Genomic DNA, 14074 nt, shown 5'->3' on the forward strand with positions numbered 1-14074 from the left:
AAAGAACCTGTGTTTGAGTCAATAGTGGGCCCTTTAAAGACCATAACTTAATTAAAGCCAATTTTCGAACACGAACAAAGACTTGAAAGAAAATAATATAAAAATAGGATCTGAGCGGAGGCTCGAAACTTCCGGAGACATCGGAGGAACCCTAAATTGGATGAGAAGAGGAGAGTGAGGGAAGCGAAAGAGAGAGAGAGAGAGAGAGAGAGAGAGTAAAGAAAGTCATGGAGAGAGAGGAGGAGAAGACGAAAGAGGGCTCATCGTATAGGTATTGGGTGAGAGAAGCCACAGCAGATGCAGCTCCTCCTCCTCTGCCCCAGAAGCTCAGAAACAACGACGTCGCTCTCAATTCTGCTCCTGCGTCCCTTGGCTCTCTCTGGAATCGGGTTTGCTCTTTTTTTTTTTTTTTTTTTTTCGTTTTCATCTGTTAAACTCGTGTTTACCAGTCTTCTTTGCATTATCTAACTCTTCTTGTCTCATTGATTTCTCTACATAGGCTGGCACTTGGGAGGAGAAAAGTCTCACCAAATGGGCCACTGACCGTTTAAAGGTTTTCTTCTTTCTTTCTTTCTTTCTTTCTTTCTCTCTTACTCTGTTTTTGTTTGCTTTACTTTTTTTTTTTTTTGCTAATTTGATTGAAATCGTGCTCGTAGGAGTTGTTAGGATCAGTGGGTTCATTGCAATTCTCTTCTGGAAAAGCTGAGATTGTAGATGTTAACAGATGCGTTGGAGATGTGAGTTGCTTTCTTTCTTCTTCTTTTTTGTTTTGGTATTTGTGTTGTCTTCTCGATTGATGTATCCTTCCTTCGTCCTCTGCTTCGCTAGGCTTTCTTAGTCACAGTTCGGAACAAGAAAAGAGTTGGCTATACTTACGAGCTTTCCCTTAAAGTTGAGGGTAAGACGACTAACCACTAAGAATCTTTTACTTTATTTGTGTTTGTAAAAGTAAAGACCTTTTGCCTTCATTATCTGAAATCTAGTCATTTATATGAGGAGGACTTTGGTGCATTTGAGTTTTGTCACTGATAAGTTGAGGAACTTACTTTCGTTGTCTTTTGTTCGTGTAAAATACAACTTGTTTGCATACATTAACTGCTATCATGGCGATTTTTTTAGGAGAGTGGTCATATGAAGAGAATATGAAGAAGGTGAAGGGGAGCCTTGAGATTCCAGAGTTTTCATTCGGCGAGCTTGATGATCTTGAGGTAATGTTACTATAGAGAGTCTTGAGAGGAAACGTTCTGTTTGTAGTTTAGACAAAGATGCATAGAGTGACTTTGATTGATTTGGGAAGAATGTTAAAATCTCTGGATGATGATGATACCTTGTGCGAATGGAGCAGGTAGATGTGAAGCTCAGCGAAGACAAGGAATTTTCCCAGCAGCTGAAGAACCTTATTAGGTTGGATATGAAGCAGTTCTTGGAGCCTATACGCCTGAAACTCGGCCAGTTCGAACAGGAACTCAAAGATAGATAGGGCTTGGCTCCTTATTTTTCTTTCAATTCAGTTAGTAACAAGAACTCAGTAAAACGTTGCATCTTTACGCTTTTCTGTATCCCATACTTGTTGACTATCAAAGTTCAGTTCATCAATCAGACTTTATCTAATGAAAAGTGCTTTTTTTATCAGTGTACGTTAAAGCCTTAATCTTTTAAAAAAGAAGCATTGTATTGTATCAAGCACAAAAACTGTAGAGGAATACATAATTTGAAGAGCCTCTGATCGTCTTACAATCTAACTCATTCTTCACTATTTTTCTTTCTCCTCGGCTCACTCAATGCCTTCTTAGCCTTCGCCCACTCTTTCAAAGAAGTCGAGTTTCTCATAAAAGTGCATGTCTCCCCCGACCCAACCTTTCTCTTAAATGTCTTCCTCGCACCCAACTTGCATCCTTCACTCAAATTTTTACTATTCAGACGCTGCCGATTCTCATCTAAACTTCTCACAGAGGTACTTCCCACAGGAACTCCCGCGGTCACAAAGCCACCGCTGCTACATGTGAAATCTGTTTGTTTCATTGCACTTGCAGTCTGGTGTTCTACATTGTTGATCACTTTAGCTGCTTCGCCCTTGTCAGTACTTAGATCTGGGAAGAGTTGAGTTATACTGAATGAAGGCGTATTTTTGTCGCTAACCAGCTGAGTCCATGAAGCCTTCTGAAGCCATGAAGAACCTCCTGTTGACTTGTAACAAGCTTTCAGCGGTTCTTTCCCCGCCTCTTCTTCTTCTACAACATCTTCCTTGACGACTAAGCTTTCCTTTTCCGAATTCAAATCCTCTGCTACATTTTCATGCTTTCCCGCATTTGACTTCCTGTTCCCCCTATTGCCCTTGGTGTTTGCAACAAATTCCAGGGGTACCGCTTCAACAGTATCTGCAAGTGATTCTGAGTCGTCTGAATCTACAGCGTCACTAGTTGTGTCATCTGCCACAGAGTCACTAGCTGGATCATCAGCCATAGACTCATTAGCTGTTTCATATTCAGTAGCATCACCATCATCCCTCTCAACCAAAGCGTCACTAGCTGTGTCATCTGCCATAGAGTCAATAGCTGCGTCATCTTCCACAGCATCACTATCATCCATCTCAACCAAAGAGTCACTAACTGTGTCATTTTCCACAGCATCACTATCATCCTTCTCAACCATAGAGTCACTAGCTGCGTCATCTTCCACAGCATCACTATCATCCCTCTCAACCGAAGAGTCACTAGCTGCGTCATCTTCCACAGCATCATTATCATCCTTCTCAACCATAGAGTCACTAGCTGTGTCATTTTCCACAGCATCACAATCATATCCCTCAACCAAAGCGTCACTAGCTGTGTTATCTGACATAGACTCACTAGCTATGTCATCTTCCTTAGCATCACTATCATCCCTCTCAACCAAAGAGTCACTAGCTGTGTCATCTGCCATAGAGTCACTAGCTGAGTCATCTTCCCAAGCATCACTATCATCCCTCTCTATATCAACTGCTATAGTGTCACTATCATCCCTCTTTATGTCATCTGACACAGGTAAATCCGCTGCCATGATTGTAGAAGTTAGGCGCTTACTTTTTGTCTTCCCCTTCAAATTTTCTCGGCTAGGAAACCCAGCAAGATCAGTGTTGTGTGGTGCAGGTTGTACTGCTTTACTGGACCCAACACCTGGCAAGAAACTAGATACACTAAAATCACTGCTGTTCCCATTGGCCATAAGTGATTTCCAGGAAGACTTTTGGGACCAGGTAATATTGTCACTAGACGACTTGACACCTGTTGTTCCGCTCGGTTCATTTGATGATTTATCCGGTACCACTTCAGAAGGCTTCTTCTTGTCACGCGTGGCCTGTGAAGATTCTAGTCTTCCACTTTGCTCTAGGCTCATTGTTTGCCTTTTTTTGCTAGGGTGAATGTGGTTCCCTATTCTTCCTTCACCATATCCTTCTCCACTTTGTGTTGTTTCGTTGAGAATTGATTTCTGAGTTACAAATCAAAGAAAGAGCCAGATCAGTGATAGGGTAGAATAGATGACTCATTACTGAGTTAACTAAAATAGAAAAATATTAGCTTTTAGTACCCGTTTCCTAGACAACGTATCCATCTCTGAGTTCCCCATATCGTTCCCACTAGATACCACATTGATGACGAGGTTATCTTGGTCTGCATCTATCTCATTGTCTTCCTCAGGGACCTGCTCACTAGTTGGAATGTTGTGTTTCTGAAAGAGCTTATTCATCACGGAGTTCATAACATTCACCTCGTCTTCGTTTACTCCCACATTAAGCCCGTCCAGGTCATGAAGATGTGTTTCCCGAGGAGTGAGAGAGTTGTTAGAGTGCTCTTCACAATCACAAAAGCTCTTTGGAAGAGAAGACGTCAATGGAACACGCTGAAAGCTATACTTATGTTTTCCAGTTCCACTAAGTGGCATAGCTCTCACCTGCACCAGAAAAAAAGGTAGCTCAAACCCTAATCTCTTACTACTCCTAGTACTAGTAGTACACATATCATGTAAAGGTCAAATTTTTGAAGGAGCATTGGTACCTTTCTGAGTCTGGGAAAGAAGATGTTAAGGTGAATGGAAGGTTCTGAATCAGGAGGAGCTTTAATGGTGCTATCATCTTTAGGAGAAGACGCCTCCTCCCACTCTCGCTTCAATCGAGATAGATAATGCTCTTTTGCTTTCTCCAGATGTAACCTCCCTCCTTTCCAGACACATCCATTATACTGCCAAAATCGAATTAGGGTTAAGAAGAACAAGAGATCACACCAATGGAATAAAAAGGGAAAGGGAGAATCGAATCTGCTCACCGTGCAGAAGAGCTTGCTGAGGGATTTGTCGGACGATGGAGAGAAGTCGATGTAGGCAAAGGAACGACCTTTAGTCCTAACGAATTCAACAGCATCAACAGTACCCATCGGAGAAAAAATCTTGAGTAGGTCATCTCTCCCAACGCTTTCTCCCAATCCTCCGACGTGAAGCCTAACACCTCCGCCGCCGCTGTTTTTTTCCTCCATTCTTCTCAGCAGCTTCAGTTTCAGTTTCCCTCGTCTCTCTCTCTCACTTCTACATCTTAATTAATAAGGCCCATTATTGAAGACAAACTAGGCCTTAATGGGCCTTAAGCGGACGACAAGAAAAAGGCCTTAATGAGGTTTTTTTTTTTTTTTTTTGGGATCACTCCGACTCAGGCCACTCAGCAGCATTATTTTGAAACAGACAGTGAAAGAAGTAACAAAATTACTCGATTTCGTCGTCTGCGAAAGCATCTTTGGGAGAGAAGAAGAAGAAGCCACACAGTCGTTTTCTTAAACGAGTTCGTCTTCCGTCGAATCAAATATGGCGCATGTTCTACTACATTAGTAAGTTTTTACTTCTGAATTATTACATGATTTTAACCCAGCAAGATCAGTGTTGTGTGGTGTGATTGTTTTGTGAATTATTGTACCTACTGGTGAAATTGATGTGAGGGGAGGGGCGTAATAAATGTGTTGATGACGAAGAAATTTTTGTAAAGGACTAAGGGAATGATAAACAATAGTGCACGTATTTAGGGGAAACAAGAGTTGTGGTCCTTGTTTTGATGGTGAAAAAATAAAGAAAAATTGGGTCCATGTGAGTTTGATTACTGATAGTGATGTCTCTATCCTCCCAGGCTTCCGCATTGCTCATTTGTAGCCTCAGAAACATGATTTTGTATTCAGCTCAAATAATATAACTCAGTACAGTTGTGTGTGTTTTTTTTTTTTTTTTTTTTTTTTTTTTTTAAGTTGGTCTATCTCTGAAAGCTTTTTCTCATCGTCATTGCCCTTTTTAAAGCCATTGTACTGTACATCCATGAGTTGCAGCTGATAAAGCTACTCTCTGGTATTTTTCAGCCTTTTTTTGTTTTCTCTTTAATTATTAAACTTCAACTTCTTTAACGTATTTTGTTGATTTGTTTCCAAAGACTTTAATGGCATTTATTAGTTGTTTCCGGAACCTACAGGTGTGCCTGCCTCACCTATCTATCTAACTTTGTGTTTCTGTGGTGTCTGGTTTTTATTTGCAGCCTATTCATTACTCTGTTTAGCCTAAAGAAAAAGAATAAAGATAATACATTATGGAGAGGCCTAGAGCCCCTCCATCTCCCTTGAATGATTCGGAGGCTTTAAGTGAACGTAGATCCCTTGAAGTCTTCAACCCCTCCAGTGGAAAAGAGACTCATGGATCATCTTCAACTTCTTCTTCATCAAAGCCGCCTCTCGATGGCAACGGCAAAGGTAGCAGTAGTAAGTGGATGGAGTTTCAAGATTCCGCCAAGTTAACTGAAAGAACGGCTGAATGGGGTTTATCAGCTGTTAAGCTGGAGTCGGGAGAAGATGGCATTAGTTTCAAGGTCTCCAGTGAAGTGGAACGAAGCAAGACCATGTCTAGGAGGTCATCCGAAGAATCTACTTCTTCTGATTCAGGGGCCTTCCCTAGAGTATCCCAGGAGCTTAAAACTGCTCTATCCACGTTGCAGCAGACTTTTGTTGTCTCTGACGCCACACAGCCACACTGTCCCATAGTCTATGCTAGCAGTGGATTCTTCACCATGACTGGTTATTCCTCCAAGGAAATTGTTGGAAGAAACTGGTACGGCTCCTCTCATATCTTTTCCTAGTGTCATCCTTAGTTGCTACTTAGCGTAGTATTGCTTTTGAAATCCATGCCAACTTATTCGAAAAGGTCTTAATCTTTTTGGGTAATACGCCAGCCGGTTTCTGCAAGGGCCGGATACAGACAAGAACGAGGTTGCCAAAATCAGAGATTGTGTCAAGAATGGAAAAAGTTACTGTGGAAGGCTGTTAAACTACAAAAAGGACGGAACTCCTTTCTGGAATCTTCTCACGGTCACTCCTATCAAGGATGACCAGGGCAACACCATTAAGTTCATTGGGTACCTCCCTTAATTCCTCCCTGTTATTTCCTAATTAATCGACTGTCTCCTCTATCAACCAGTTGACACTTCCATATGCAGAATGCAGGTCGAAGTTAGCAAATATACAGAAGGTGTTAACGACAAAGAATTGAGGCCTAATGGACTCTCCAAATCCCTGATTCGATATGATGGTTTGTGCTTCCTTGCATCTCTCTATAACTCTTAGCAGTTTTTTTCTGTGACAGTAACAATGATATATTTTAGCTAATGTTCTTGATTGTATTAGCTCGCCAGAAGGAGAAAGCTTTGGATTCCATTACAGAGGTCGTGCAGACAATAAGACATCGCAAGTCTCAAGTGCGGGATTCTGTGAGCAATGATACACCTGGTAGACAAACTATGCAGTCAGATGAGGCTTCAAAGCCGGTCAAAACACCTGGACGTGTTTCAACGGGGTGAGTTTTTTCACCATCAAATCCACCATAGTCTCCATATACATAAAATGCTTAAAGGCATGTCTTATTTCTTGTATACTTTTGTAACCTTGTGCTGGGCCTTAGAATGTATGCTTTAAAATGGATTGGTTAGTTAAAAGTGAAGCTGTACATATATAATTTGAATGATTTGTGATCAAACCTCGTGAAATGTGCAGGTCAAGGCTCAAATCGCCTAGCTCGAATAAGCATGAAGATGTTGCAAATATGGAACCTGAAGAATTGATGTTGAGCACAGAAGTAATAGAGCAGAGGGACAGTTGGGACCTTTCGGAAAGAGAAAGGGATATACGCCAAGGAATTGATCTAGCTACCACTCTTGAGCGGATAGAGAAGAATTTCGTCATCAGTGATCCTCGTCTTCCTGATAATCCCATTGTATGTGTGTTTTCAGTCTAAAAATTGAGATGCATGGTCTTTTCTCAAAATTCTTTGTATCAGTTGTAGATGTTTCTTATATTGATTTTTTTCTAACTCAAGTGTGCTACTATGTTGGTATGGACATGTTTGTAAGCATACAACCTTGAAATGATAATGCAATTTGTTTCCTTTGCAGATCTTTGCATCAGATAGCTTTCTTGAATTGACAGAGTATACACGCGAGGAGATTTTGGGGAGAAATTGTCGGTATGTGAATATTCTTCTTTTTGTATCTATTTACTCATGAAGTTCATCATGTCTGTTAGTTATGCAGTTTTCTCCGACTGTGTTTTTGTTTATTCATGATATGGATATGTGCAAAATGGTTGGCTTCAGGTTTCTTCAGGGGCCAGAGACAGATCAATCGACTGTCCAGAAGATAAGAGACGCAATAAAGGATCAAAGGGAGATAACGGTGCAGTTGATAAACTATACTAAAAGCGGTAGTTATCTATACTTAACATTTTTGGACGATCAGATTATAAAATTTCAGTGCAGATGTGTCATCAATACTCGAAACCATTGCAGGAAAGAAATTCTGGAACTTATTCCATTTGCAACCTATGCGTGATCAAAAGGTCGCCGTGATGTAATTTATAGATACAGATTCTTGAAGAAAACCGTGCATTTTTGCTGACTACATTACCTTCTTCATTATTAGGGAGAGCTTCAATACTTCATTGGTGTACAGCTTGATGGAAGTGATCATGTGGAGCCCCTCCAAAATCGTTTGTCTGAGAAAACAGAGATGCAGAGTTCTAAATTGGTACGTTGTTAATCTCCTACTGCGTTTATTTTAAAATATATTTTCTATCAAAGAAAAGACGATCACGATGGTTATATATAATTCAGGTGAAAGCTACAGCAACAAATGTAGATGAAGCTGTCAGAGAACTTCCAGATGCTAATTCGGTAAGGCATATTAATTCATGATTACTTAACAAAGATGTAAAAGTATAAATACGATCAATTTGCAATGTATATTAGCGGCCTGAAGACCTGTGGGCTGCACACTCGAGGCCTGTCTATCCTCTGCCTCACAATAAGGAGAGTACGTCGTGGAAAGCAATTAAAAAGGCATGCATCAAACTACATTACTTCTTACTTGGTTTCTGTGTCAGCCTGTTCTTATTTTGACAGTCTCCTTTGTAGATCCAAGCAAGTGGAGAAACAGTGGGACTACATCATTTCAAACCAATAAAACCATTGGGCTCCGGTGATACTGGCAGGTATGACACATTGACATTGTCCATATCAGTAAACTTGAAGTTCAAACTATCCTTGAATCTCCTTTTACTTAGTATATAGACTTATATTATTGATTTTTTTGTTTGTTTTTTGGTTGGAAAATTTAGTGTCCATTTGGTTGAGCTGAAGGGAACAGGTGAATTGTATGCCATGAAAGCAATGGAGAAAACAATGATGTTGAATCGTAACAAGGTAATGAGGGCAAAAGTTTCCTTTAGAGAGGGAAAGCTGGAAAATGCAACATTTATATTGTTCTCTCATTGACGACATGCAGCATTATGCAGGCGCACCGAGCATGCATTGAAAGGGAAATCATTTCCCTTCTGGATCATCCTTTCCTTCCTACTCTCTACGCTTCCTTTCAGGTAGATATTTTTCTTTTTGTTTGCATCATAATTCATATCAATTCTTCCGTCTCATTGCTGAAGTGTCCTTGTCCTCTCCGCAGACATCTACACACGTCTGTTTGATTACAGACTTCTGCCCAGGTGGAGAGTTGTTTGCACTTCTTGACAGACAACCTATGAAAATATTAACAGAGGACTCTGCAAGGTATCCTATTTTGATATTTTCTTTTAGCTAAATGTATAAGGTGTAAGTGTGTAACACAAGATCTCTTGGTGATGTATTGACTGAAGAGGAGTACTATGTTAACAAGGAAACATATCATCTTATATCAATCTAGCGGTTACTTAGATAACTGATGAAGGCTATAAATCTCATGTCATTTTTTTTACCAGCACTTGTGAGTTAATTTAATCAATCTTTGTCATCAGGTTCTATGCAGCAGAGGTCGTTATCGGCTTAGAATATCTTCACTGCTTAGGTAAATAAACTGTTTTTGGTGATTCCTTGTGCATGTTGATCTAAACGTTTTGTTTATAAATTGCCATAGCCTTTAAATAGTCACGTCATCGTCCAAGAATTTGAGTAATTGTTTCGTTCTAAAAATAGGAATAGTATACCGAGACTTGAAGCCTGAAAATATACTGCTCAAGAAGGATGGACACATTGTATTAGCTGACTTTGATTTATCATTCATGACGAACTGCACACCCCAGGTGCTTTTTTCTTCAACTCTACTCTTGTTTATTGGCAAGATAAAGAAATGTTATAATTAGGAGACCTATACTGTGCAGCTAATTGTTCCGGCTGCACCTAGCAAAAGAAGGAAATCCAAAAGTCAACCACTACCAACATTTGTCGCAGAACCAAGTACCCAGTCAAACTCCTTCGTAGGGACTGAAGAATACATTGCACCTGTACGATAATGCACTTAATGTTTATCTCTTGCAAATCATCCTTTGCATGCCTCTTCAATGTGCTTCAGATTTTGGGTATTCTATTCATGGTTTACCTAATGGTTTCAGGAGATAATCACGGGTGCTGGCCATACAAGTGCTATTGATTGGTGGGCACTCGGTATAATCTGCAACCATCTTACCTAATGATGATTGATGATACCGATTCACGTCAAAACACAACCCCTTCTAATATGCTTATCTCTTTGTGGATGTTTGTTTTAGGTATCTTGTTGTATGAGATGCTTTATGGTCGCACACCTTTCAGGGGCAAGAATAGGCAAAAGACATTTGCCAACATCTTGCACAAAGATCTCACCTTCCCCAGCAGTATCCCTGTGAGCTTTCTTGTTAATAACATGTGTGTCTTCTCATGCACCCAACTTTAAAAGAAAATACTAATATAACCATATGTGTTTGTGCAGGTAAGTCTTGTAGGTAGACAGTTGATCAACACATTGTTAAATAGAGATCCGAGCAGCCGGTTAGGATCGAAAGGTGGGGCAAATGAGATAAAGCAGCATGCTTTCTTCCGCGGGATTAATTGGCCTCTCATACGGTGCATGGTAGGGGACTAATTAATTAAGTGTTATTTAAATCAGCGGGTATTGTATTGTTGGCTAATACAATAGAGTGATTGCAATGCAGAGCCCTCCACCATTAGATGCACCGTTACGCATAATAGAGAAAGATCCAAATGGCAAAGATATAAAGTGGGAAGATGATGGTGTGCTTGTGAATTCTATGGACTTGGACCTTGATCTCTTCTAATCCCCACTCTTCGTTTCTACCTTTTGAATCTCAATTTTATGCAATAACTTCTTCTCAATAAAGCAAAGGTGTTTGCATTGTTGTTGTAGTTGCTTTACATATAAACCGCTCTCTCATTTCTTCTAAAATCACAAAAATCAACAAGGAAATAAACATTACAAAGCTGTAGAATTTTTTTTTGTGAGACCATGTTAATATTTATGTTAAGTGTGATTAGCCCAGTATTAAGGCCCACCAACTGGCCCATCAATTGTTTGGAGAGATGTCTTTGAGAAGTCCAACCACCTGCTGCATCGTAGGTCGCTTCCATGGCAGATCGGCGGTACACAAGTACCCTATTTTCACCGCCTCCGCAATCTCCTCCTCCGAGCCTGTCTCTATCATCGTCGGATCAATGGCTCTCAGTCCTTGCCCTTGCCTCACCAATCCTCTCACCCAATTCACCAATTCTTCATCCGGCTCCTTCCCGCTCACGAGCTCAAGCAAAACAACACCAAAGCTATACACATCGGATTCTAGTGTGGGAGAAGCATTTCGCTCCTGCTCCGGTGACGTGTACCCGTCTAATTCGCCGGAACCGGGAAACCCCTCGTCCATGAGTTTGACTAAACCAAAGTCAGCTAAGCGTGGTTCTTGGCTAGAGTCTAACCAGATTGTTGCAGCCTTCACTTCTCCGTGGACCATTGGAGGAATGCAGCCATGATGGAGGAAAGCTAAAGCCCTCGCCGTCCCTAAAGCTATCTTATGTCGAAGTCTCCACGGTGCAGAATCGTCTGCGTTGTTATGGAGTAAACTTTGCAAATTAACCATGTCGAGGTCCTCGTAAATCGCAATTCTTTGCTCTGTGGCTATACAGTATCCACAAAGCGGGACAAGATTTGAGTGATTGATCCTGGCGAGGCGTTCAAAGGCTATCGTGGCTTCCATATCAGTCAATGTGGTTCCACTTGGGATAACTTTTAAAGCTGCTCTGAATCCACTGACTAGGACTGCTCCGTAAGTAGGACCAGACTTGCCTTCCCACAACATTGTGCCTCTATCGAAGTTGAAAGTCGCAGTCTTGAGGTCTGCAAGCGTCATCTTCATCAATGGCTTGTCGATCATTACCACAGGGATTTGCGTTGCTTGCTTGATATAAGTGATTGAATCACTTTGGTCTGGCGAGTTGGGTTCTGTGTTGTTTGGGGCTAGCTTTGTTGCCCAAGTTCTTGTTTTTCTTCTACTTCTCAAAGTCACAAGTATGATCAACAATCCTACAAGTAAGAACGCCATGGAGATTGCTAATCCCAAACCAATCTTAAGCCCTGTCTTCTTCTTGTTGACTTTCTTACCATTTATAACAATCGGCTTTGCAGCGAAGGGGCAGTTGTTTGTAGTGTTAATGAAGGATCCCTGGATTGTTTCTTGTGAGAAGTTGGGGTTGCAAAAGGTTAGATTGTTGAAAGAGAAGTTAAACCTTTGCATCATGGGGAGTTTCTCCAGAACTGGCCTTGGAATGTCTCCGTCAAGCTTATTCAGCGAGAGATCAAGTATCTCAATGTTCTCGAGGCTCAACATTGGCACATGGCCAGTGAGATTATTGGAAGAGAGATCAAGAACCTTCAGATGACTCAGCCGCGAGATTTCACGCGGTATGATATGAGTGAGATTGGTCCTAGATAGATTCAGATAACGCAGCGCTGAAAGCTTCCCGATTTGCGGGAATTCTTGTGCCTTGAAACGATTGCACGCGAGGTTAAGGTGTTCCAGTTTATGAGCTGAACTCAAATCATGGAATATATGGCCTACAAAGCGATTGTTGGACAAGTCAAGATGAATCAGAGTAGACCAGTTGTGTTTGTGGCCGGGTATTAACTGCAAAATATGCCCATCAAATCTGTTTTCACTGAGATCAAGTGTTTCCAAGTTTTCATGCAAGACTCCTATCAGTGAACCCTGAAACAGATTCCGTGAAAGGTTCAAGCTTTTTAGATGTGGGAATGCGGAACCAAAACCAGCAGGCAGAGACCCGCTGAGCTGGTTGGATGAGAGGTCGATGGAGACTAGAGATCCGCAATTGAGAAGTCCTGGAGGGACACCAAACTGAAAACCATTGTTGTGGAGCTTGAGAGTTGTTAGACGGACAAGAGAGCTTATAGCGGCAGGGATTTCACCAGAGAAGCTGTTGAAAGAAAGATCAAGCGTCTCAAGGGACATGAAATTGCCGATGTTGCTGGGAAGAGGCTCAGAAATCCGGTTGGAAGAGAGATTGAGAGTCTCGAGGAAGCTCAGACTCCACAAATCTGAGGGCAGAGACGTAATCTTGTTTCCACTGAGATCTAAAGTTTGGAGCTTACTCATTTTGCCAATGGTGTTGTCAGGGATGGAACCAGACAGGTTCAACCCAGAAGCCGAAATATGGAGCACGTTGTCTCTTATGTCACAGACAACCACTCCTGGCCATGAACAGGAAGAAGAAAAAGTGTGAGCTTGGGGTAACTTCAATGCAGAGAAGAAGTGAGAGAGATAAAAGGCGTCGGTATTGGGATCTAGGCTTGTCAGATGCTTGACGAAGAAGGAGAAGAACAGGAGAGATCCCCATAGAGACAACCCCATAATCTGGTTTGGAGCTGGAAAAAGGTGGATGGGAAAGATCAGAAAGAAGACAGACTGTGTGAACATAAGAAAAGACATAATGGAATCACGGGGTAGAGAGGTGATAGTTTAGAATACATTTGAGATCCCTTTCACGTGCACAACTTCAAAAAAAAAAGAAAAAAAATCAGAGTTTGATCAGAAGTTAAGATATTCAGAAGAAGAAGAAGAAGATAAGGGTTTGAAAAGTTTGGGGGAGTATGAGAGTTGAGTTTTTTGGTTGTATCGTATATGGACAGTGGGAAAGAGAGAAATAGAGAGTCGTTGAAAGTCAAAAAAAAGAGATATGTGGAGATTATATTAATTTGGTAAAGTATTTGCTAGTGAGAACTAGTAATAATAGGAAATGGAATCTGTCTCACACTTTTGTGAATTATTTCCAATATCCCAAAGTTGTCAATGGATTTGGTGAGTGGAGGAGTGGGTGGTGGTTGTGGTTTCTCATTTCAGCAAAAGGTTTTTGGGTTATTAATGTAAAAAATTCACTTTTTTTCATTTTTTTTTTGACTCTGTCACACACAACCTTGGAAATTGAGAATCATTCATTCATCTGATTAGCCCCTAAACTGGCGCCTAGATGTCCGCGAATAAGAAGAAAACAAAAAACCATCAAAGCAGTTAAAACTAACTGATCAGATTCAGAGCTCAAAACCTGGATAAAAATAGCCTCACTCACTATTTAAAGAAAAGCTTATGCTAAAGCGTTAACTCCAACAGTTGGGATTCAAAAGTCTGAAACTTGCTATTAGTGAGAAGGAAATAACAATGCAAGAGATCATCTCTATTAAACCGTGAAGAACAACAACAAAACA

The 14074-nt window shown here is 40.9% G+C and overlaps 4 protein-coding genes across 7 annotated transcripts; 2 read left to right on the forward strand and 2 right to left on the reverse strand.

Moving 5' to 3' along the window:
* The first annotated feature begins 44 nt into the window (after nucleotides 1–44).
* Nucleotides 45–1632, forward strand: LOC104761907 (uncharacterized). Its single transcript, XM_010485075.3, has 6 exons — nucleotides 45–389; nucleotides 500–553; nucleotides 657–737; nucleotides 829–898; nucleotides 1120–1208; nucleotides 1346–1632. Exons 1-6 carry the CDS (start codon nucleotides 228–230, stop codon nucleotides 1478–1480), a joined length of 591 nt encoding a protein of 196 aa, XP_010483377.1. The 5' UTR covers nucleotides 45–227; the 3' UTR covers nucleotides 1481–1632.
* LOC104761906 (protein REPRESSOR OF SILENCING 3) lies at nucleotides 969–4731 on the reverse strand. Its single transcript, XM_010485074.3, has 4 exons — nucleotides 4302–4731; nucleotides 4035–4217; nucleotides 3568–3930; nucleotides 969–3468 (listed from the first exon to the last, which is right to left on the reverse strand). The coding sequence occupies exons 1-4, from the start codon at nucleotides 4506–4508 to the stop codon at nucleotides 1744–1746; spliced, it is 2478 nt and encodes an 825-aa protein (XP_010483376.1). The 5' UTR covers nucleotides 4509–4731; the 3' UTR covers nucleotides 969–1743.
* On the forward strand, nucleotides 4683–10790 carry LOC104761904 (phototropin-2). Of its 4 annotated transcripts, none has more exons than XM_087498021.1 (23): nucleotides 4683–4853; nucleotides 5543–6108; nucleotides 6230–6412; nucleotides 6494–6585; nucleotides 6681–6849; nucleotides 7047–7266; nucleotides 7445–7515; nucleotides 7645–7751; nucleotides 7837–7886; nucleotides 7970–8074; nucleotides 8161–8220; nucleotides 8296–8385; nucleotides 8461–8537; nucleotides 8664–8748; nucleotides 8841–8921; nucleotides 9005–9108; nucleotides 9333–9382; nucleotides 9511–9617; nucleotides 9696–9818; nucleotides 9927–9978; nucleotides 10083–10195; nucleotides 10283–10423; nucleotides 10506–10790. In XM_087498021.1, the coding sequence occupies exons 2-23, from the start codon at nucleotides 5594–5596 to the stop codon at nucleotides 10626–10628; spliced, it is 2718 nt and encodes a 905-aa protein (XP_087354147.1). In that variant the 5' UTR covers nucleotides 4683–4853; nucleotides 5543–5593; the 3' UTR covers nucleotides 10629–10790. The 4 variants fall into 4 exon arrangements, 2 of the variants coding, with proteins under 2 accessions (XP_087354147.1, XP_010483374.1); XR_015588380.1 differs by having other exon boundaries at nucleotides 4699–4853; nucleotides 8831–8921; XR_015588379.1 differs by lacking the exon at nucleotides 4683–4853 and adding an exon at nucleotides 5145–5358 and having other exon boundaries at nucleotides 8831–8921.
* On the reverse strand, nucleotides 10663–13805 carry LOC104761903 (probably inactive leucine-rich repeat receptor-like protein kinase At5g58150). The gene has a single exon (XM_010485070.3). The coding sequence runs from the start codon at nucleotides 13299–13301 to the stop codon at nucleotides 10875–10877; it is 2427 nt and encodes an 808-aa protein (XP_010483372.1). The 5' UTR covers nucleotides 13302–13805; the 3' UTR covers nucleotides 10663–10874.
* Between the last annotated feature and the right edge of the window lie 269 nt (nucleotides 13806–14074).

This window comes from Camelina sativa, chromosome 18 (assembly GCF_030686135.1).
Source record: "Camelina sativa cultivar CO46 ecotype springtype chromosome 18, ASM3068613v1".
NCBI classification, from domain to species: domain Eukaryota; kingdom Viridiplantae; phylum Streptophyta; class Magnoliopsida; order Brassicales; family Brassicaceae; genus Camelina; species Camelina sativa.

Excerpts from the sequence above, each read along its gene's own strand:
- LOC104761903 (XM_010485070.3), bottom strand. The coding sequence starts at position 13,301 with ATGTCTTTTCTTATGTTCACACAGTCTGTCTTCTTTCTGATCTTTCCC.
- LOC104761904 (XM_087498021.1), top strand. The coding sequence starts at position 5,594 with ATGGAGAGGCCTAGAGCCCCTCCATCTCCCTTGAATGATTCGGAGGCT. Across the intron at positions 8,221-8,295 it reads AACTTCCAGATGCTAATTCG|CGGCCTGAAGACCTGTGGGC; the intron begins GTAAGGCATATT and ends AATGTATATTAG. Across the intron at positions 9,979-10,082 it reads TATTGATTGGTGGGCACTCG|GTATCTTGTTGTATGAGATG; the intron begins GTATAATCTGCA and ends TGTTTGTTTTAG.
- LOC104761906 (XM_010485074.3), bottom strand. The coding sequence starts at position 4,508 with ATGGAGGAAAAAAACAGCGGCGGCGGAGGTGTTAGGCTTCACGTCGGA. Across the intron at positions 3,931-4,034 it reads TCTTTCCCAGACTCAGAAAG|GTGAGAGCTATGCCACTTAG; the intron begins GTACCAATGCTC and ends TTTCTGGTGCAG. Across the intron at positions 3,469-3,567 it reads ATACGTTGTCTAGGAAACGG|AAATCAATTCTCAACGAAAC; the intron begins GTACTAAAAGCT and ends TTTGTAACTCAG.
- LOC104761907 (XM_010485075.3), top strand. The coding sequence starts at position 228 with ATGGAGAGAGAGGAGGAGAAGACGAAAGAGGGCTCATCGTATAGGTAT. Across the intron at positions 554-656 it reads GGGCCACTGACCGTTTAAAG|GAGTTGTTAGGATCAGTGGG; the intron begins GTTTTCTTCTTT and ends TCGTGCTCGTAG. Across the intron at positions 1,209-1,345 it reads GCGAGCTTGATGATCTTGAG|GTAGATGTGAAGCTCAGCGA; the intron begins GTAATGTTACTA and ends CGAATGGAGCAG.